The sequence below is a fragment of the Trachinotus anak genome, unplaced genomic scaffold, assembly GCF_046630095.1.
Source record: "Trachinotus anak isolate AG129_WGS33_773 ecotype Australia unplaced genomic scaffold, CSIRO_AGI_Tana_v1 ptg000003l, whole genome shotgun sequence".
NCBI classification, from domain to species: Eukaryota; Metazoa; Chordata; class Actinopteri; order Carangiformes; family Carangidae; genus Trachinotus; species Trachinotus anak.
In genome coordinates, this window is record NW_027273854.1 from 6,933,305 (window position 1) to 6,957,964 (window position 24,660).

Here is a 24,660-nt window from a genome sequence, read left to right on the forward strand (position 1 = left end):
ACAGTGAACTTTACACAACATGAAAAAAAAAAAAAAAAAAAAAAATCACAGTGTAATAACCTCTCATAATATTCCAGCTATGTGAATCCCATCTCCAAAAGCAGCCACGGGAAATGGAAAAGGGGCGGGGGGCAGCTTTCCACACAACTATTTCAGATTTGGAAATCTGACGTTCAAAGCCCTGCACTCGTGCACGGATAGTGGGGAAAAAAAAGTGGGTGTACACACACTAGTTGTGCTGTGTGCTTCAGTTCAGATGAGCTCACCCAGCCGATGCGCACATCGTAGGACCCTACCAATGTGAGAAGGCGCAAGGAACGGCGAGCAGCAGCCTGGCAGTCAAGCGGGGAGAGTGGACGCGTTTTGTGCAAAGGCTGCTGCTTTTACGCGCAAAGTAAATAGAGAGAAGCGTAAAGGATTGTGCGCCCGTTCTCCTGTCGCTGGAAAGACTCAGTGGATTTTGTAGGGATTTGAATCCACTCTTGTAGGCTGACGCCGACTGGACTGGACTTCGGGCTGAGAGGCTGATAGAAGAGAAGAAGCTTCACTTTAAAACACACTGCTGATCATTTTGTCTTTTTTTTTTTTCTTCCCCCAACCTCTTTTTTTCTCTCCTCTTCATAAAATGCCAGGATTTCGTCCATCATACTCTGTCCAGTTCAAGCCAGGCTGCTCATTTGGAAGGACGCCAGACCTCCAGCCTCTCAAATCTGCAAGTTCAGTCCAATAAATTTTGACATTGTCTGTCAGCTTTGGAATAAAGAAATCGATAATCAAGAAAGGGGACGTGATATTCTTCCGGAATTTTAACGATCTATCTCCCCCCCTGCTCTCCTTATAAATATGCGATTTGGTTGGATTAGGTTGGTTTGGTCCAGCTTCACGCTTTTGTAGCTGGAGCAGCGCGGATAGTGACTGATTATTGCCGTTGATTTTTGTCAATGCAAGACTCGGGGTGGAAACATGTCTGGCCACTTCTTTGAGAGGATCACTGCTATCAGAGATGGCATTTTGGTCCAGCACTTCGGTTTTCACCTCTAAAGTGCCCCGGAAAATCTTATTCATGTTCACCCTCTCCCTCTCTGTCACCTACTTGTTCTATAGCTTGATGAGCTGCTACAACTCGCTGCAGTTCCCCCTGCAAGAGAACTACGTGTATCAAGGGAGGCTGGTGACGGAGGAGACAACTTTTGTGACATTGAGGGAGAAAGTTTATTCCGCTTCCCAGGGCTATACCGAATTCACCGAGGCCGACAGAACCACCGCCGTTTCCACCGTGAAGGATCATGCTGAGGCCGAACAAAGGACAGTGGAGTGGATTAGGACTCAGGCGTCTCCAACTAAATCGGCGGCGGCGGCGTATCACACCACCGCGCTGGAGAGGGAGCACCAGGAATTCAGCACCACGGACAGCGAACTCAGGATGAACTGCACCTCGGATTACGGAGAGAAGAAACTTCCCCAAGCCATCATCATCGGGGTGAAGAAGGGGGGGACCAGAGCCCTGCTGGAGGCTCTCAGGGTGCACCCGGACGTGAGAGCCGTTGGGAATGAGCCACATTTCTTTGACAGGAACTACGAGAAGGGGCTGGACTGGTACAGGTGAGTTCCCATGTCAGTCTGATGTAGCGATTTAAAGGCTGCGACAGTTTTTCGTGCATGTTCTGGCAAGATTTATCACTTCTTCTCTTGAACATGCCACATTGTATTAGATTTTTTTTTTTTTTTAGAATGCGTTTTTAGTGCTTTCCAGTAATCCTTCATTTCACTAAGCAAATCAGCTCCCAAGAGACAGAGACTTGAAACGTTCTTGGAGACGGATGATCCATCAGAGTGATCCACTTTTCTGCCCTCAAGGTTGTTAATCTACTGCTGCCTGGTCATGCAAACTTTCCAAGTCAGTCTGCACATATAGCTGCATAACTGAGCCAAAATAACCAGAAAAAACCAAAAAAATTCTCGTTTCTTCACCATATTGAATTCAAGTATCTTTCAAGCAAGTCTCTGCAAGTTGAATTTCATACATGGTGACATGAGTGGGAAACAAAGACAAACTGAACCTGTGGCAAAATGAATTCAGAAAATCTCTACTAACAGCTTTATGAAGTGGTTCCAGTAGCAGCAATGTACATATACTCTGAATGTCTAAAGCCTGATAAAACTCTGACATGGTCCTTGGACAGACTCTGATCATTTTACTGTCAAATAAGTGAAGTGAGTTTCATTATCTTGTGTTGAGAGTCTAAACTTGCATATGGAACAAATCATTCTTTTCTAAATGGTGAAGTGTGTATTTAATATATATTGATAGCCATTTGAAGTTCTCAGTAAAGAGGATCACACTGTACCATGGGTCTGTCTGTTATATATCAAGTGAATTTCAGACAGCATGTCGTTTTATTTGAGGTTGTTTTGTCTCTATAGCAAAATAACATTTGATTTTCCATATGCAATTTGAGTTTTTAGTATTTTGACAGAGCCATTGTGTGCTTCAGGCTGCCCCCTGTGTTTGCTGGTAAAGATGAAATACACAACACACTGTGAGACAACACTCATGGGATGTTTAGATTATATAACCGTTGAGACACTGGTAATTTCTCGATGCCGTTTTTGACATTGACCAACAGATTTTGGCTTATTATGCGCTCGCTCTCATGCACGCACACACACACACACACACACACACACACACGCACACACACACACACACATGCATAGTCATGCTCACAGAATAAAAACACAGGGGAGGAGTTCTATAGGAGTACATTCTGTGTTTGTGTGATACATAGTGGACTACATATGCTGTAAGCATTTAAAGGAGCAGCTTTTTAACAGAACATTCACCCCATCACTTACCAGAGCTCCTCCACATTTTACTTAAATTGCATTTTAATCTAACATATAACCGTGTCACTTAACTGCAGTATTTTCTCAAACATCTTCTTGTCTCTGCTTTGCAACAGGTTCTTAAAGGAGCGTGAATTGTTTACACCACCCTTCGTGTGTGAGACGGTTGACATTCACTTTGAGTCCAGGTTTATTAGCCAGGGAAGAACCTGTTTATCATTGCCATGTTTATGGGAGGAAAAATCAATTTGAGGGTTCATTCATGGTCAGTTGGTCATGGCTCAGCTAGGCGTTGTTCCCACATTATGATGTCTGACCAGGGGAACTCAGGATTTTTCTGATGGAGTCAATGAGCTGGTGAGAATGACGCTGACTCAAAGTCCCTTCTGTTTCTCAGTAGAACCCTGGTCTGTTACGCTGGTGTTTGAGTTGCGAAGCATCTGCTTTCATCTTGCTGCATAGACATGGGAGCTCTCGGCTGTTCATTTAGCCTGTGTTAATGCAAGCTGTTTCATTACGCTCACGGTGAAAGGCTCATTAGACAGGAGGATGACATGCTTACATAAATAATAATAAGTGTGCTCGTGTGTTTTAGGGCCCCTGAGCCAAACAAATCCCTAAAGGTGCCTTAATTTTATATCTGTCATTGTCCTGTGTAACATTCACCTCGGAATGATGCATCCAGGGAGGAAAGAAACATACAGGCAACATTTTGCACCAATGAGGAGGGAGTTGAACCACTGTTTCTGATACTGGAAACTGATATAAAAATTCATTCAGACCACATTTGCCTGTTTGTTTGTTTCCAAATGATGCATTTTACTGCACCACTCTCACCTCTCTGTGATGCTCTGGCTAATGTGCACTTAATGGAAGTGAAATCACGATCAGTTACAGATGTTTGAAACCATTTGACATTGGTGTAGATGAATGAGACTAGTAATATAATATGATGCGATTTATAAATTCCTAGTAACAGCTGCTTCACATTTTGGTGGATATGATACATATACCATGGAGAATATAACCCAGAGGCAGTCTTTTCTCCATACAGTAAACCCAAAGATGTCTATGTGTTGTTGGACTAAAGGTTTGTATTGATTGGAGATAATTATCCTTTACAATCTATTCTACAAATATTCAGGTTTAGTGATCTTTCAAAAGAATTGGGATTGTGTGATTGTGTTTGGGTTGGGGGGGGCTTTGTTATTTTTTTGTGATGCTCTGGAGAATAGAAAAAACAGGATGAAGGAAATTTCCACTGAGTCTTGTGCTGTGAATTAAAGCTCCTGCCATGAAGTGAGAATATACAACGTGAATACATTCCAGCTCACCTGGAGCCTTTACCACTGCAGTATACTGTGTGGTTCACTGAGGGTCATACGTGGCAGGGTTAGTCCACTTGAACTGGAAAGTAAAACGAAATTGAGAACTGCGAGCACGCTATTTGAGTGAAAACATTTAGCTTTTCAGATGAGTCTTGAACATTTAATCATCACCTTTCTGTTCAGACACCTCACAGAGATAACAATGTATGTTTCTGGCACATCAGATCCTCCAAGGAGGCTGCAGTTATCCTGGAAAATGTCTGAAATGGGCAAACGTCAGTGATAGTAAAGGAAATAAGATTTCTTTTACGTAGGCAGCAGTGCACACTCCCTCCTATTCCACAGTCTGTACGATGGGAGGTAAAGCAACCACCAGGCTCCTGCTGAATCAAATACAGGAAATAACTTTTTGGGGTTTTGTTATATGCAAAGAATGTAAGTCTATAGAGGACTAATTCTAATAACTGCACTTTTGCAAGTTTTTAGTTAATTGAATACATAAAATCAAATTACTTGAGTGTTGATTTTGTCAAAAATATATTTTTTTTTATTGGGAATCTCATGTGTGTGATTCTGCTCTGTTTACATGTATGGATGCCAAGGGTAGAATGCATTTAATTTCTAATGTCATTAGTAGGGCTGCAACTAATTATTTCCATTATCAATTAATCTGCCAAATATTTTTAACGGTCAATTAATGAATTAAATTTATGTAAAAAATACAAAGAGGTTTTCATATAAAACATAAAAGAGGGAAATCCTCTCCTATTTTACATAAAAAAATAATTTTGCTTTATTATCATTTGATTAATAAAATAATTCTTTCTTTTTGTCAATCAACTAATCAATTCATCCACTAATCATTTCACCTCTGCTCATCAGTAGATAAAGAAGCTTTTCTTATCCATGTCCTTTATAAAATTACACCGTTTTGTAGCTTCTGTACAATATTGTTCTGTACCAAAAAAAAAAACAAAAACAAAACAAAAAATAATCACAGTCCTATATATATATATATATAATATATAAATATAAATATATATAAATATAAATATAAATATAAATATAAACATAAATATAAATATAAATATAAATATAAATATAAATATAAATAAATAAATAAATAAATAAATAAATAAATATATATATATATATATATATATATATATATATATATATATATATATATATATAACACTGTTTTTTTTGGGGGGGGGGGGAAATCTATGTTTCTCACCTCTGGATGTGTTTTGACGAAGGATTCAGCTTCCTGTAAAGACACAGAGCTCAATGTCTGTAAACATTTTTGCGCAATCCCAACACACATCTAATGTTCACATCAGGACTCCAGGTATGAGCCTCCATGGACAGGCCCAGATGGGTGATTGGTGCTGCATTCCTGTTTTTAGCACTCTTGGACAGTTTCTCCACTGTGTTTTGGGCTTACTTGAACAAGCAATTAGCAATGTAGTGCCATCATTACCATACACAGAGGACTTTCATCAGCCAATTGGCACCTCTAATGTTGCCTCTATTTCTGAGTAAAGAGGATGAGCCACCACCACAAGGATTTAACTTATCTGTTCTCTTGAGCATTTCTCAACCTGGTGCAAATGCCCACTCTGGAATAGGAAACATTTGATGCATGATGACCAATACAGCAACTGTTACTCCAGCTCTGTGCCAGTGTTGACTTTAGTGGAGAGATAATGTTCCTCATAAATTTTGCTAAAGAATGTCATTTAATATCAGTCATATGTGTGGATTTATGCCTTCTGTGGGTGACCATTCTCAGCAGGAATTCACACTAGTTAGGGGGCAGTCTAATGAGGTCTTATTAGTGAGGTTGACTGTTTGGTATTTTATGCATTTCTGCAAAATACCAAGCAAAAAAATTTTTTTTCAATGGTGCTAATGGTGTTAACAGGGTTTTAAAGGAGCAACCTCCGGGACAAGAATCTAGAAAAACAAAAAACACTACACATTAAAATGTTGAACTGCTGTCTAAAAATCTTTGGATTAATAATCATTTGAAACAGGTGGAAAACATGCTATGATCCATTACATTGGCATCTTGTCGACAGAGCAGTTATTTTTCCGATTTATAAACGGTTATACTATTACATTACAAAGTAGTAAAGATGTATATTTTTCATGTTGGAGTTAACAGGCAGATTAACAGAGGCAGAACCAGCCTACCACCTTGTTGAAAATAATGGCATTTTGAAAAGTGTCAGACTGTCCGTTTTAGATTAATTCCAGTTGAAAAGTATGTGTGACCAGATCAAATAATACGACAGGAGGCATGAGATTTCTCATCTTTTGGGGCTCAGTGGAATTCAGTTCTGCACTGATGTGTGAACTGGACAGTCGGCAAAGTAGGAGCAGTTATATCAGTCTTTTCACAAGGAATAACAATGGCTTTTTCCACTCTGAAAAAAAAACCTGGTATAGCGCAATTGTGCTGAGGAATCTGCTATGTAATAATGGAATTATGTAATAAATATATAATTAAGTGATTTTAAATATTGAAGCATGAATGTGTTGTCAAATATCTTTGGATCTTTTGAGCAAACACTAAGATTCAAGGTAAAGAAAGGTGCATTTTGTACCATATGTGTTGGTTTTCTAACCGTAGGCTTCCGTACAGTCAGTATCAGTATTTGCTCTGGTGCAAAGTTGGTTGATATCTATTGAAAAATCAATACAAGAGTCAGAGATACAGCTGCATCGACACAGAACCACAGACCTAAAATCAAATTCTGTGTGAAATTCATCACAAATCGATATGGCTGTGAAACACAGATCTTAAAATTTCAAGCAACTCTGTCTCTGTGTCATTTTGCTTCTGGAGTGGGTGTGTGTGTGTGTTTGTGTGTGTGTGTGTGTGTGTGTGTGTGTGTGTGCGCTCTGTGCTTACGTGCAACCCACCCTTCTTGCGCTATGATCCCCTGTAACATTACCTCTTTTAAGACATCCGCTTCCTGGAAACAATTTTACATGGAAGAAAGTCAGACTCCAACCATGTTGACCTACAACACAGGCTGAAATCTCTCTTCTATGCAGAACATGCAAAGCCATTGTAGGCCATCAAGGAGGAAGCACTGACCTCGTCACAGCTTTATGAAGATGACTTAACACAGAATAATAGAGCACGAATGGAGCCATTACCTGATTCCTGTTGATCTGCTTTGAATCACAGTGAAATGTATCCGTAACATTTAAATGCACTGCACTTATACAGTGCTTTTCTAAGCATTCGACCTTTTACAATACATGTAATATTCACCTATTCGCACACACACATTCACTGATAGAACAGCCACCAGGGGCAATGTGGGGCTCAGTATCTTGGCAAGAACACTTCAACTCACAGACTGGAGGCGCCAGGGATCGAACCACCAACCTTCTGATAAGTGGACGACCTGCTCTTCCTCCTGAGCAACAGCTGCCCAACATTTCTTTGCTCATACTTACTGAATCATCTAGAGGTAGATACACGCGAACATATCCTTCATTTAAAACACAGAATAACGCGTTTTGCTGCTTTTCAAATTCACTAAAATGAGTTGTCTGTGTATATGAACAAGCCATAGAAATGTTTTACACTCAACTCCTGTCACACAATAATTGGCCAAAAGCTATAAATTATGCTTCACACAAAAAGTTTCTAGATTTATATACTGTAGTTCATCAAATAATTTCCACTAAGAGAATTTACTCCACAGTAATAAGAGTGTACATGACAGTGTATGTGATCTTGTATGAACCCACAGGTAGATATCCTGAATGACGCATCATTCTGTCAGACCACTGCAAACGCACAACAGCTGCCACCTTGTGTAACACTGAGTCTCACCACAGACTGCATGGATCTGACCCAGTGTAAAAGGATTTGTTGCCAAGCTCACCTGTTTGTGAGGTGAATGCATCGTTCATCAAAATCACAGCCCCACAGTCGGTGACCTGGCAGCACTAAATTGAAAGCATATTTTAAGGAGTGACTTTCATGTTCGTTTGCTCTAATGAACAAAAGGAAATGTGCAAACTGCACTAACAACTAACCCATGAGGATAAGGATGGTCACCTGAAATTTAGATATCACTGTGTGACCGTGTGAGCCAGTGCGTGTACCGCCTCCTGTCTTTCCTCTGAAAAATATTTAAACACAAGATAAATCAGTTGAGTGTGAACCAGAACCAAAGTATTACTGAGGTTTGCAAGCTCTAATATCTCTGTGTTATTAAAATGACACTTTAACCCCCTATGCAATAAAAGCTGAGGGGATGTGCCTATAAATCTTTGGGAGCAGTGTTCTTACCCTTTCATGGCTGCGTCCCTGCACTGAGAAAGGAGCCAGCGGAAGCTTCAAGCTCCTCGGTGACTAGTCCCAGCAGACATTGTTTTCATTCCAGCATACTCTGAATCTATTTTACTTTTGTTGCTGGCTGCTTTTCAATCATCTTTTCTTGATGCTTCATAAGATGTGGCCTTTTAAAAGGATGTCACAGAATAAGCTTTGCCATTTCCAAGGACTTTCCTCTTTGTGTGAGTTGTAATGTGCTCTAATCAATACATCCTACACAGCTCCCAAACTTTTACCTCAACCAAGGCCGCACAGAAGAGTGCGTACACTCCTCTGCTCACCTTATCAAAGCAAAGGATCCTTTCTTTCACTGTATTGTGAGAAAAAAAATGACTTTTTTTTGACATATTAAAGCCTTTTCACTGAGGCAGTGTCAGTGTATCATGTCTGATTCATCTGCTGTAGGATGCTGAAGGAACAGTGTGTAATGCAGCACAGGCTTTAGTGAACCTGCAACCTTCAATTGTGAGAGAGGACCTGGTGACAGGAGGTGTGTAATGGAGACATGGATCCACTGCCGAGCCCAGCAGCAGAAAAGTCTAAATCCAACATTTATCCCTTGTTTAGCCCTGCTTTCCCTCTCTCAGCTGCTCCATGGGCAGCTTAGCCCCTGACTCTTGCCACCTGACTGGGAGCCCATGACTCCACTCAGTGGGGAGATGGGAAAGAGCAAGGTGGGCCAGATCCTTCAGTAGGCAGGGTGCCATCCTTTCCAGCTGGGCCTGTGTGCTTCTGCAGTGCCTCCCTGTCCTGTAGCTTCCCAACATGGCAGAATCTGCCTACGCCTGATAAGACGGCGCCAAGACTCACAAGGACGCACCTCTGAGTGCTCTGATGCCAGTGCTGCAGTTGTGGAATTAAACTTTTTAATTAGCAGCATACCCCTGCGCTGTCAAGAGACCGGACCGCTTCAGTCAGGTCTTTCTCATTGCCCACCCTCTTTCCACTTGATTAAACTCCCAAGGAACATGGAGCTCTGAGGTTCCAGTTACCATAGGAGCAATCCTGTTTATTTCTTGTTTGAGAATCTCTTTAGATGCAGCTTAGCACAGGAAAATTACTCATTATATCCCTTGGCTAGAGAGGGCAGCCTTTTTCTTTTGCTCCTGCACCTCGCATTCATGCACGGAACCTTATAAATCAATGTATTGAACAATAGGCCCGCTACACCTCCATGTTACTCCTGTTCAGCCTGTTGAATCGACAATTCAATGGAGCCATCTACCCTATGAGTATATCTTCTTACTGTAAAGGGCCCTCCTCTGTGGTTGTCAAACATGCAGCTGATTGTCAAGTGTAGTGGTGCAACGAGTACCAGTGAGTGCCTGTGCAATTACAAAGGTAAAACTGCACACTTTACACTCAGTGTAATTTTAGTTACATTGTTAGTGGTCTTTCATGTGCAATTTATACATGAAGAGATTTTTCTTTATTGTGTGTATTATTATGTCTGTTTTTATGTGTTTGTGCAGGTCTGTTTCTGGACATGTTTGTGTCGTAGGCCAAACTTCCATTGGAAATTGTTCTAGTACCTTCAAAACATTTCCTTTTAAATATCATGTTACTCAGATTCTGGTCTGTTCTCACATTTTATTAAATATTATTTGGTTTTCCTGTTGAGAATTAGATGGAAAGATTTACAGTGCTATCATCTCATGGTTGAAATAAAGCTACAGCCAGAAGCTAAAATAGCAAATCATTGTGTGCTACGCTAACAGGGATCTGGCTTTAGCAAGATATTTAGCACACAGACACGAGAGCGCTATCAGCCTTCTCATCTAACTCTCAGCATGAAAGTGAGGAAGCAAGTTTTCCCAAAGATTGAACCATTCCTCTGCTGGTGAAAGATCATGGTGTTGCCTCGTTCATGATGTAACTGAGACCACAGTCTTACTCTAATTTTATACTCTAAATGAATGTAACCAAAAAATTGCCATAATAATAAATAAAAATACAGCACTATCCTAGTTAAAACTACTCCTTTCTGCAGCCTGTGACAGATTTTATAGAGCATATTGACATCATCAGGTTTGGAATTTTTTTTTTAAATCACGTGATTTTTCTTTTTTGTTTCAGGTATTCTGTAGGTTTCAACAAGTACAGCAACAAAGCTGCAACAATCTCAGCTCAGCTAATTAGTGCAACTATTACAACACCACTCTCCAGCTTTTCCTATTTTCTGCAGCAAATATCCTAATACATGGATCTACACATAATGTAGAGCACAGAGCTGAATTACCTTTCAGGAGGTTTTTCCTTTCACTGGTGTTTTGTTTTGGCTGAGCTGAGACTCCTTTTTTTCATTCCGTTTCAGGTTTACAGAGTGGTTTGATCTTATTCTAGCAATCTGTATTGTAACATGAGAATTATGGAAGAAGTAATACTGCTCTATCCTTTTTGCATATGGAGAGAAAAAAAACAAAAAAAAAAACCTCTTGAGCAGTTAATGGGTATAGCCAATTTCATCCTGCCTTTGGTCCTGCTCAGAATTCATGTGCATTTCTCCTCTCACACACACACATCCATCTCTTTCTCTTGCCCTGCTGTAGCTACACTCTGATGCTTTCAAGTGGAAGTCTATTTTACTTATGGTTAGAATTTAATTCACTGTTTTTTTCCCCCTTTCATTGCTATGAAGTGGCCGTGGGTTATGGTTCGCCATCAAGGCTCATATCCACTTTATTTTTGTGTCCATCAAAAGAACCAGATAAAATTTAGAGCAGCCTTCTCCCCCGTTGTGGCTGGGATAGAAGGAAGGACTTAGGCTTGTGTTTTTGTTCTGCGACATGGACAGATTGTCTGAAAATGAAAGACATAGCTTCATCTGTTAAATAATTTATTTTGGACCCAAAATAAAGTATAAGCTGAAGTCATTTTATGCTCAAAGGGATTCATCTCTCCCAAAAGATTATTTGCATGCAACAGAATTGCCGGGATGTGCTTCTAGTCTGGAGGAACAATGATTCTGTTCGCCAGAATGCTGGTTTACAGACGTCTTTAAATCTCTGCAAATAAGACTACCTTGGGACAAATACGCATGTCAATCATACTTGTCAAGATTCCAATTTTCCTGCCACATCTCCTGGAGCACTTGCGCTGCTCATGCTCCTTATTGGCTGCGAGGGATGTGGTCTCATGACACAAGCTGATGCATTTGTTCAGTCAAAGGGAAAACCCTGACAGGAATGGTCATGGAGCCAAGATACAGGCACTGCTGGGAGTATGTTTCAAATGTGTGTCCATGTGCTGATTGGTGCTTCTGTGGTATGCTATGCTGAGGGATGGGGAGAATGAAAATGTTTGGCTTTTCCCTCTAGTATAGGCAGCATTATCATATGATCATTACACAGTAGATATATGCAGCATGTGGCTGATTTTCAATCATGAAAAGCCTTGACCATTTTTTTTTTCAAAGCACAAAAATTAGCATGCTGCTTTGCACTGGATTCTCATTTTTAACCAATTACGTTCCTCTTCAAGCATTTGATGAAAATATTCGACGAAAACAAAAAGTTAGGACCATTTACAGACATGATCTTTGGAGCCAAATACGTCTCACGCGCTATATGATAGCTACAGTTCAACAACAACCTGACTGGCTTAATTCAATTATGGCTTTGTGATGTGCTGAGACTCCGGAGGTGTGAGCTAATTCCTCTGTTTACACCCCTGAGTCACTGTCACAAACAAAGACAAACACATTCATTGGCTTCCAGGATCTTGTTTGCTGTGATTGTCCCATCGCCTTTGAAGTTCCTCATCGCTTTATGTTGTTTACTTATTCATGCTCTTTCTTTTTCCTCAAATCACCATGGGGTATTCTGTTCGAATAATTTTAGCACAGTGTGAAACAATGTATGAGCTCGGTATTAGATGTGTAAACTGCACTCAACACACTTATATACAGTAGAGTAGAGATGCCGCTGCGTTGGGCTGGCATGGCAGTTTGAAGGGGAACTCTTCCGTCAGTAAAATCCTGATTTCATGACCAACTGTGATGAAACGTATTGCTGACGTCCCTGCCACCAGCACTCTCAGTGCATTTGGTATGTTGGAAGTCATTAACACAAGCTGTGGCATTTGCCAAACTCCCCTGAGACTTGGATTAAGCCGGTGAAATGCAAAAGGACGGTTTTAGGGATTATGCTAATTGCTAATTGCTGTATCAGGAGGTGATTGTTTTTCCTGGATAATTTGGATTATCGTCGTCAGAGATTTAGGAAAGAGTTGACGTGTTCTGCCTTTCTAATAAGGTTATTACCTGCTCTCAACCATGAAGACAGCTCTTCCTGTTATGAGGCCTTTGATAAGTATGATATAGTGTCTGGAATGAACCACATAGACACACACACAATAAAATCAGCAATGAATTGTGCTTCAGACAAAGATAAAAAGTGGTAACACTTTTAGTTGAAGTGGATCTCATAATGGCTCCCATCAGCCCCGGGGCTGATGGGGACAATTTAGTTTGGGTCTCTTTTCATTCTTTTGTTAAAAAGCTGATATTCACAAACCACGTTTACCAAAGTAACATACACTGAAATATATAACCCACACTACTGTAGTGCCTGTTGAAGTGACTAAGTGTGAACAAATATTTTCAAAAATGAAATCACACAGTTGGATTCAAACTTACAGTAATTTTTCAAATAATGTTAACAGCTCTCTCTCCTGCCAAGAGAGAGCCTTTTTAAGCCCTAGCACCCAATGGCTGCATTTTCCTGCAGAAATCAACCCTTTCCCTCTAAGTGTCAACATACTGCTGGAATCAGACACATTTGTCTTTCCAATTACCCACGTCTTCAATGTTCATGTTGGATAAATGTCTAGAATTCTCTTCAGAAATTCAGAATTTGATTGGTAGAGTAGGTGATTGTTGTCTGTAAAGCTGCTGTTGCAGTAACTGCACATAAGTATGGAGGACCAAGTGACACGGAAGTAGTCTAAATTCAAATGAATTCACTATTTGATATTTTATAGGGGAATAAAAAGAGGAATTATAAAACAAATAATTTACATATGAAATATTAATCCATCAATAAGTAGTTCAAGTTAACAAAACAAGCAAGAAAAACATGCAGGCAATTACTCAAAAATAAAAACACATTAAAAATAAAAACACAAATAAGAAATGCAAAAAGAAATGTTTTGTGTATTTAAAAATACATAAGTGAATTCATTCATAAATAAATGATACATTAACAAAAGAGATAAAAGAATAACTGGATTCACAAATTGAATTATGAATACAGAATTTAATCAGGCATTTAAAGGGGCAATTTCCTTTCCCATTTGCTAATTGGCAATCACCTGGCATGTCATATGCAAACACATAATAAGGATGTGGGAAGGAGACAGTTAGGGTGGCTGCCGAAAATGAGGGAGTCTCCACTTGTGCAGCATTCTCCATTTCACTGTAAATGTCCCTTTAAATTCTGGATATATATCAGTGTTGGTGAGTGAGGTCAAAGTAAAATGCCCTGCTGCAAACAGACACACTTAAGTTCCTAAGAAGGTCTCCCTGGCACCTAAACAGTGTTGGAAAAGACAGCCAGGGAATGAGGTTTTGAGGTATTATGTGATGGCTAACCTGCATTGTTTTACACAAGGCCCAAAGTGTCATGGAAAGGCTAAAAGGAGAAGCGAGGAAGGAGGCATTAACCATAGCGTATCAGATCGAAAAACTCTCCTTTGGGTCACTCAGTTTATACATGACTAACTGCCAAAGACAAATTACGGGAAATAATTTTTGATATTTTGTAAGAAACAAACGTATTTGAAATGCTCAAACCAAAAACAAATCTGTAGCTAGCACCAGGAAAGATAATGCGGCAACACTGTAACCACAGTTATACGACCAAAATCAGCAAGATTGTATTGATTGCTACTGCTAACCACCTCTATAGCCTCTCAGTAAAATAATATATTGATACATGTCTTTAGCCCTTTCTCTAATCTTGGTTAGCCTCTAGTGTTTGTCTGCAGTGAGCAACAACCTCCAGACACAAGGTGTTGCTGAAAATCTAAAAACAATGAATGAATGGGTAAATACGGTCTCTCACTGAGACGGTTGTTTTCTACATTTCCAAATGTCTCACTCACAAATACAGACAGATTACATTTAACACCGATAGTTTTGAGTTGACTGTCGGGGACGAAACTGGAAAAACATATCAGTCTGCTTCAGGGCTGTTGATAAGATCCTTGACTTATTTTCACCTCTTTTTCATAAGGTATGTGAACTGCATCTTACTATTCATTCACATGAATTTTAAGTACGCTCAGGGTGAATCTCCCAATACTCGCTTTCTTCTCTAATCGACCTCTAGTTTGTTTCATGTCTACAAGACAGGAGGAGGCAGAATCCTAAGTATGAATTGATTTTTGAATGAGCATACATTTACTCTTTAACATCTGCAGAACACACCGGGGCTGTGCCGTGCAGCAAACAGGCTGTCTTAATTGATTTGAGTAATGAACAAGGATAATGCTTTCTGTCTTTTCACTCAAGGTCACTTTGCCATCACAGTCTTAAGCTGTGTCCTCTGGTCTTTATAAAAGGACCAACTTACCATGAAAGTGTATCTGGGCCGAGGTGAGAAGGTAGCTGCTGTAACTAATGGGTTTATTTAATTCAATTTATTGCTTCAGCCGCTGCATCATATGAGACATGCTGGTCACTGTAAGATTGAGGGTTTCTTCATGAAAGAAAGAGAGATTAACTCCCTTTTCGAAAGGGCAGAATACACTCTCATGTCATGCTGGATTTCGGTGCCTAGATAGCTGGATGTTTAAATCTGCAGAACTAAATGAATATAGGTTTGTGGTGAAATGGGCCCTCAAGCTTATTTCGTACAAGCCTTCTAATCAGCGTCACGCTCGGGCTATGCTCGCTGGGCTGGGAATCTGTAATAAATGAGGGCTTTGTCAACATGTCCACTGTTGGATGCAGGGAAGCAGTGTCTTTTGATATCAATGTGTCAGCGGAAAGGCACTCCAGCATATTTGTTTCAAGCAAATGTTTAGCATTCACTGCTATCTTTTTCATCTATTATGTATTTCTATGGATTGGGGATGGCATTCTGTTTTCACCCAGAGCATATTGTAATAATTAATTCATCCTTAATACTATTATGTTGGCTACATGTCAGACCATATCTGCCTCTTAACACATTGTCTCCAGTTAACATTTTCCAAATTTCTGATAAAATCTGTAGAATACAAATGAAGCAGCCCGAGCAGCTGCTGGCTCTGTGTTGTGTCAGCTCGGAGCGAATTGCTTTCTCTTAAATTTGTTTTGTAATACACCTCACATTTACAGGAATAAACACGTACGCTCTGCACATTGGGTAAACTCAACAAAGGCTTCGGGGTTTGGAAAATTAATGTGCCATGATAATTAGTTAAGCAACAGAGGGATGCCAGAGGAAGGAATTTCACACCTTGAGTTTAATAATATATAGGGTAATTTGCCTTGGTTGTCGTGCGCATATGTTTCTTCATGTTATTTCATGGTCCTGGTGCTGTTTTGTCACATCTGAGCAGATGGATCATCACATACTGGCACCGCGGCAGCTACTGATTTGAAACTGCCTTTGTGAAGTTATTTTAGTCAGCTTGTTTATATGTATGCTTCATGTGTTACACTGGCACGACTGGTAGAGACTATTATGTCAAGTTAAGTGTTGTATAGGATGTTTGCATTTGTTTGCAGATTGTACTTTCATGTTTATCTTGTATGAGATTTGCAGTATAGTGTCCTTCTTTAATCCTTTGTTTACTAATGGAAGAATACATTCAGTGTCCTCTTTATGGTTAAAGTCCTTGGGTTACACATTTTCAAAACAGCCATCAGCATCCCAGAGTCCTTGAATGCTTTCTGAGAATACCTCAAAAACAACTCACATATGAAAATGTTATTCTAAATCACCTTAACAGCAAACTCCTTGCATGTTGAATGCACCACTACTTTCCCTGTAAAACAATTTGCCACGTTTTGGACAACACTGAATGAAACTCTGGTCTTCAGGACCCGGAGCACTGCTTCTTTCGAGCCTGCCAGCTAGTTGATTGCAGGTAATTGCCTTCACCTGGCTTCCCAGGTGTAAACAACTTCCTGATTACACGTTCGGAGTGAAAACCAGCAGGCCTTCAGGTCCAGAGGGCTTGGATTGAGAACTACCACCTTTAAACACTTATCTACTTCCAAGCCCATCCACTCTAATTGCTCTCCAACAATTCAGCAAATCTTTTCTTTTTAAAAAGAAAAGATTTGCTGAACATAATCTAGTATTACATTTCTTCATAAATGTAGCCTGTAAAATGTTAGTAACTACTCACATTATTATTATTATATATATATATATATATATATATATATATATATATATATATATATATATATGACACACACACACACACACACACACACACACACACACACACACACACACATATATATATATATATATATATATATATACATACATATACACACACATAATTTTTATTATTATTTTTTTTTTTAAGTTTCTGACATTTGCCATTCTTAGTTCACAGAAAAATGCCTGCAGAGGTGAGAGGCAAATTATTCTGATACATAATGAGACAGTGGGTTGCACAGACACTTTGACATCACAGAGGCTAAACCCCCTGCCCTGGATAAGTGCTAACCCACAGAGTCAGATATGGTTCTCTTTCTCCATGATTTCGTTGCTCTTTGTTTCCTCAGTCTTCTTTTAATTTTTTTTTTTGGGGGGGCTTTTGAGAGCTCAAAATCTAAAAAGCACAACAATGACCACTGCATGTTCTGTCAAATTTTAAAAGTCGCCAGAGAAATCGTGCAGTGAAAATTAATGTAATCATCCTACCTCCCATTGTTTTGATGCAATTACAAAAAAAATGTCAGCTCTCAGAGCTAGGAGCATGTAAAACAGTGAAAGATCCTTCCCTACCAACTGCTGTACATGGTAGAATAATTTTGACTTGAGGAAGTGTAGAGAATAAGGACCTTTGTTATAACAGAAGTGAAGAGTCTGATGTAGTTGATATGGAAAAGGTAATAAAAAAGAATTGTATCTGGCATGTATGCGTTTAAAAATAGTTTAAAGTAGGCACATCTCTTAGTCCTCTGCACTGCACAGTTAACTGTGATATTACCACATCAGAAGACACAGACTGTGTTCAATGTGATCATGTATGGTGTATGGAGAGGGTGGCTATTTGTTGGGTTTTCATCAAAATCTCATATTAATTTTAATCAAATTTCGAGAAATTTTAGGGCCAGTGTTTCATCTACATCATTATTATTTGCCAAGTCTGTTTCCATGGCAGTTTATCACATTTTGCTTTTGTTGATACACCAACTTTTCCACTTCAGCCAAGTGTAAAAACTCAGGTTTTTTTTATTTACACATTTACCTGGATAGATGTGTTGATGGCCTATAATTCTTGGCCAACAAAGAGATGCCACATTATGCTTTTAATCAATCACACAAACGCGTATGCACACACTCCTTCCCAGCTACTGCATTCCTCCAAGGATCATCGAGGCAATCTCAGCCCAGATTGTTTGTGGTTCCTCAATGGTGGATCGAGCTAGAGTCAGAGTAAGGGCACCCATCTCTTTCTCTTCCTCTGTACCACCTCTCTTAACATCTCTAACACCCTAACATACCTAACTGGCACTTACTGTGCACCTACCATGCTCTTTGCACTGTGTCTTATTGAGCAGATTTAGTACTTTGTGTCTACTTCAAGGTCTATACTGAAACTTGAGTGCTGTAAGTTGTTTTTGGATGAAAGCATCTGCTGAATTAGTAAATTTAAAATGTAAATGTCAGTCACGTGGGGATGCATAAAAAGTTGCAGCTCATTTCCAGTGTGCAAATCCAAACTTTCCAACAACTGTTCAAATTATTAATTTCATAGAATATTTTGCAGTGAAAATATATACCCAGTGAAAAAATAATTGTAGTTATTTTGCATAGGTTTTTTTTTTTTGTTTTTTTTTTTTTTTACCATTTTGCCTAAAATTGGATGCACAGAACATACTTTTTTGGACTGGATCACACCAGCGTGGGCAGTCCTATTAATACAGTTGTGACTGACTGACTGACTGACTGACTGACTGACTGACTGACTGACTGACTGAAATCACACCATTGGTCAGCCCAATGCCGACTAAGGGATAAGGTAACACCACTGGTCGGCCAGCCAAGTGTTCCTCACTAATTGTTGGTCTTTAAAAAATTATGTGCGAAAAAATAGTGTTCCATCTTTGTTGCTAGATTTCCCAACTTGCCAGTTGATGGCACTCTAACAAGGAGTTTTACATAGTAGACAACAAGTTCCAAAGTATGTAAACTCTGGTATACTGACCATGTATAAGCATTATAGAAGACTGTGTGTGAGTCAAAAGAAAAATAAAGGCTTATGCAGACACTGTGTGCTCACAGACAGTTCAAGGAGATGTGAGTAGGAGTCAAGAGATTGTTGGTTACGTGGGGGCTGTACCTATTGTTTACGTGTAGTGACAGCTGGATGAATATAGTAACCGAGATGATGCATGGCCACAGTGACTGAGTCAGTGAGAGGAAAAGTTTGTTTTCCCAACTGCTGATTTTGATTTTGAGGATTTTTTTGTATTATTATTATTATTATTATTATTATTATTATTGATCATTGGGGAAATTTGTTTAGAAGTGCCAGAATTTGTCAGTTGTGTGTATCTCTGTTATCCTGATATTTTAACCTTTTTTTCAAGGTTCTATGAAAAGTTGACTTCTCTGTTGTAATTGACTGTGATTATTGTGAGAAATTGCTGCTCTGCTACCAGTATACAACTTGTTCAGCAGGCTTAGCGTGCACAATGCTTCAGACAGATTAGATGCTTTTCACAGGGGCACCGCTCCATACTCAGTGTCTGAATAAGCAACAGGCCCACTTTCTGCAGCCAACATTGTCTCTATATACAGTGGGGTCCAAAAGTCTGAGACTACTTTCCCATTCAGGTTTATGCATCCTTTATGATTTTGTATCTTACTGTAGGTGGAACACATTCCTGTTGTCTGAGGCTGCTGCCTTTACATAAGCCTGCCATCAACAGGTCAGATTTCACACTAATGAGACTCGGCTGCACTAATTAGCAAATGTTGGCATGCTAATAAGTTAAACTATATGGTGAACGTTATATTTTATACCTATTGTCATTAGGCATATTAGCGTGATGATGCTACTGTAGCATTTAGCTCATAGCAACATTGTGCTTAGCTACAGAACATGGCTTATATTTGTTACCAGAAACACTATACACCAAGAGGACTGATGCAAGTTTACACTTGCGCACAGTTTGACAAGAGAACGTAAAATGCAATTCAGCTGTTACAACAAAGAAATCAAGTTGTCGTGTTACATGGCGCCGAACCTTACAGCATTTGAGTGATCAGTAAGCAGCTGCTATTGTTGTGCTTGCACATGATGGCGGACTTCCATGTTGTCTTCCTCTGTGTGAGAGAAGCATCTGGGTGTGATTTCAGCCTTGTCCGTGTGAATGCTGTGGTTTGTTTGTTTTGGAGCAGGTTCAGTGCCTTAGCTCGCCTCTTTATTACTGCACTCCCTAATGCCTTGATTTAATACACTCTCAGAGGTCAGATATTGTGCTGGCAGCCACAGACCACTTCCTTCAACACCGCCTCATTAATAACAGCAAATAAATCAGGGCACACTATGAATTTCCTCACTTGCATATACAAGATTGGGATTGCATTTGGGAGAGCTACGGGAACATCCTTATCACATAGAGGAGGTATATCACCACTCATCTGTTTACACCTCAATCCCAAATCCAAAACATGCAGTCCATGTCCAAATTAATTAAAGGTGCTAGTCCCTGTGGGACACTTACATTTGCATTCCATTAGAAATCCTCCAAGGGCCTCAAATTTATGTTCACTCAGTCAACAAACTCAACAAATGATTTTCTCTTCATTTTTAAGGGGTGCAGACAAATGTACATGCCAGATCAAGCCTTTTGATGTATAGTTTGCAACACATAAAGTAACATCATGGTAAATGTGCATATCTGTAGCTGTGTACATGTAATCAGGGTTTGTAACTAGTGTGTTTGAAATGAAACAAACAGTGAAATGAGTTACTCTGAGCGAGCAGCCAGAGATTTGCCTTTGCAGCAGCCTGCTTTCTGCACATACATATCAGATTTCGTTTCATCATCCAATGATACGGACGTGGTCAGACAGAAGAATTTTTATTGTTGTCAGCATGTGTTTATCTTGATCTGGCCCTGTATAATCAAATTCAACCAGCAAGCACCTTTCGTTTTATTCAAGTGCAAATGTGCCATCAAAACCTTCATGTGTCCTTGGAGATAAAACTTTGAATAATGCCAAACATCTTCTCCTGTTGCCCGTAACAGCCAGTCTGTTTGTAGCACAGATACAAACTGTGTTTTAAATTATTATACAGAGTCGCTGTGTCCTGCTGTTTCTTTTAAATTAGTGAAATTACAGAAAATGGGCCACCAGACAACCAAATGAAAAATGGCTTAATGACACAAGATGCTCACCGTTTCCCAGACTTACATCTGAGCGACTCATATTTGGCCAGAGAGCATGTGTTTGGACTAGTTCCAGCTATGGTTATAAAACCCAACATGTCCTCCAAGAGGTGATTTTTAGGTAGAAATTTATAGCAAATATGTAAACACTGAGGTGAATTTCTGCATGTGTAAGTGCAAGATAGGTTGAATATTTCAGTTCTAGATACATTAGGGATGTAAATCTCTCAGCAAGGTTTCTGTCAGAGCTTATGCATCACAGAATTGCCTGAAACTAAATACATAAATAAATAAATAAAGATTTTTTTTTTTAATGCAAAAACATGCACAGACACTGGGTCTATGCTTACACAGTCATCTATATTGTTTAGGTACCATTAATCTCCCCCAGCATTCTCATGCTTCACTTTTCACATGAAAGCATAAATTGCTCCAGGCTACTCTCATGCAACAACGACTCATGGTATCTATACTGTAACAGAGGAGAGCAGGCCCCATATTCACACATTCACATATTCACAGGCTCCCAGAGAGATAAGGAATCAGTCAAGAAGAGGGGAAAAAACCAGTGTTCATGGTTGGATGGATTTTTATTTTACATAATTATTATGTTGTGGAAATACATTTTGCCCTAGAGTAGAATATTAATTTCAGCTTTTTCTATAAATGAAGCTGAAGTAATCAAAGACTGTGCATTAATTACATACATGAACAAAGGAATCTTGTAAATTGTGATAAACACCATCAAAGTTTCTGGAGGAACTTGATGCAAATAGGATCCTTGGAAAATAATTGTGTGTGTGTGTGTGTGTGTGTGTGTGTGTGCTGGCATGAGCATCCTCTATATGGGAAGTCCATGATTCTGTGATGATTCACGCTTTTCTTGAGGAAAACCAAACATGCTGGTCTGCTCAACTGAATAATCAACATCATTAGCCATTCTATTTTTTTCTCCCCCTGCTATTAAAAATGAACAAACCCACTATAACTGCAAAATTTGGCAGCAGGGATTTTGTCTTGATTTGCGAGGCAGCCAATGAAATGTCTTGGCTGGGGCAGGCATTCTCTCAGATGTTAAGATGTATGAATTATGTAGAAAGCTGCTATTTCAATATTTATCACTATGTGTGAGATTCTTTTTTCGCATAGGGGGGAAACAGGCGTGATGTCATCTGTTTAGATTTCACAATTACCAGTAGTCGTTGTGCAAACACATGAGTGACAAAAAGCAGGGTCCAGTTATCAGTTTTCAGTTGGTCACTCACAATAATCCCTGCAGTCGACTTAAAGGGAAGCTAAGAATACAGCTGGGGGAGTGAAGAGTGAATGGATCTTATGTTTTCACTCCCATGCTCAACTAAATTATGCACTGGAGCATTGTTTATCCATCAAACCAGGCTCTGTTCCAGCAATCCACTCACAAAGAAATTCAGAATTAATTGGCCACACCAAAGTGGAGACACAGCAAACAGACAACTTTCTTCCTCAGTCCATGATGCAAATAACATCCAGCATGAGGGAGAGAAGCAGAACTCTCTCTTTTTTTTATGCCTCATCCCCTTGGTTCTTATGCCAAAACTCAGTTGCTCTGTGGAGTGTTTAACCTCTCCACCCCTGGTTCCCCAAGGCTCTGGCAGGAACATCCCGACTAAAATTAATGCAGTAGTGAGCAGCAATTGAGGAGGTAAATGAAGGATTGTGAATGACGATCAGATAATTGGGGTCCGCTGCAGCTCTCTGTCCTCCCTGCGATCCGGGGACAGGAAGGATGGGAGTCGGGAAGGAGGGGTGGGGGTGGGGATGGGCGAGCGGCAGGGCTTACTCAGCAGAGGAAACCATTTGAAGTGGGGACACACTCCCACTTCCACCTTCTGCTGTTTATAAAAGCCCTTTAGTGCACTCTTAAGTGACTTGCGGAGATATATTGCATGTGCCTTACCTTTTTTGAAAGTTACTCTTCGACTGTGTTGCCAGCAGCCCTCGTGCAGAGTGTTGTTCATGCTCGAGGGGAGAGCGGAGGGGGCAGCTGCTAAGTGGTGCACCTTGGCGCGAGCCGTGTTTACCCGTGAGCTTTCAACGCAGTGACACATGCTTTCGCTTTGACTAATAAATCACTGAAGGTCTGATGTGCATCGATGGGAATGCAGTGTCAGTTTTGATACTTGATTAGCATTTCTGTCACTTCGCCTTATGTTTAACATAACTCCAGCTGTGCAGCTCAATTCACACTGCCCATGGGCATGACTATGATGAGTCATTCCTCAAACTGACAGCCTGTCCTAGCAACACATCCACAAATGTGCATTGTCACTGAATATTTGAAATAAATGAGATGCGTTACGAGAGATATTTGTACATTGTATACAACAATGGGAATAGGATTCTACAACTGAACTCTCCACCTCCTTTTTGTTACTGTTACATCTGCATTCTGGCAATTTTACCTTTTTAAAATTTTATGTAATGTTTTATTGTTTTGTATGTTACTAATCAAGGAAATTACCTATGATCTGATCTACCCTTTATTTTGAACAGATCATTTTGAGAAATCCCAAGAAATGGCCATGCCTGTGCACGTGAAAAGCCCCCAGCAATATTTCCATGTCTTTTTTGTAAAACAGGTCAAGGATCTATATAAATACTGTGAAAGTATCAAAGCACTCAGTTGATGGAAAAATGCACACGGCTTGTATTCAGAAACTGAGCCTAAAAATGAGCTGTCAGGACTTTTGTAAATTTGTGATGTCACAACAAAGCACTGAACAAAGCTCTCAGCCATGCCCCAAGCCAAACCCACTAGGATCCGCTGTCCAGCCTTGGAGGATTTGGTTTTTCTGAGTTTTTACCTGAAATCTGATATATATATATATATATATATATATATATATATATATATATATATATATATATTAAATCACTCAGAAAGCCAAGAGACTAAGAGCCTCTCTTCTGATTGGCTGATTGGCTGAGGAGAGATGTAAAACTACATTGAGATGGTTTTTAGTGGTTTAAACCTCATTTATATCAACACTTAAAATAAGAAACTGGAAAAGTGCAAAATATGGGACCTTTAAATCAAAATGCTTTATGTCTAAAACATGGTGGTGCTAAAATGTCTAACATAACACCCTTAGGTTAGGAGACAGTTTGAACCAATAATTTCTGACAGTGTTTACTGTGCACATTATGTTAATATGCTATTATAACAGAAAAGCTTAAACTTAACATAGCAATGTAGAAACCACACATGACAGACTCCTGTCCTACATGGTGAAACTCTACTCTTAAGTCACCTAGAGCAATGTCAACTGCACTTAACTAGACAACAGTTCTGTTGAAAATAGATTTACATACTGTATCTAGTTCTGCTAAGACCCTGCAGATATTTCAGGGAATGAATTTTTACAAGGTCTTTTTTAACGGTCCGACAGGAGACTCGAGAGCACCGTGCCGTTTCGGCAGATTTTTGGCAGAACATGTTTGCTGCAAAGATGTTCCACCTCATCTCCAAGGTGCTACGCTGGGTTTATCTGAGGGCTGCACAG

The 24,660-nt window shown here is 39.7% G+C and overlaps 1 protein-coding gene across 1 annotated transcript in view; it reads left to right on the top strand.

The window, feature by feature from the left end:
* Window positions 1-280: 280 nt before the first annotated feature.
* Window positions 281-24,660, top strand: part of hs3st4 (heparan sulfate (glucosamine) 3-O-sulfotransferase 4) — a 76,744-nt gene continuing 52,364 nt past the window's right edge. Inside the window, exon 1 of the mRNA XM_071470533.1 lies at window positions 281-1,602. Within this exon, the coding sequence (XP_071326634.1) occupies window positions 1,004-1,602 (599 nt within the window). The 5' untranslated portion in view covers window positions 281-1,003. The remainder of the gene's footprint in view (window positions 1,603-24,660) is intronic.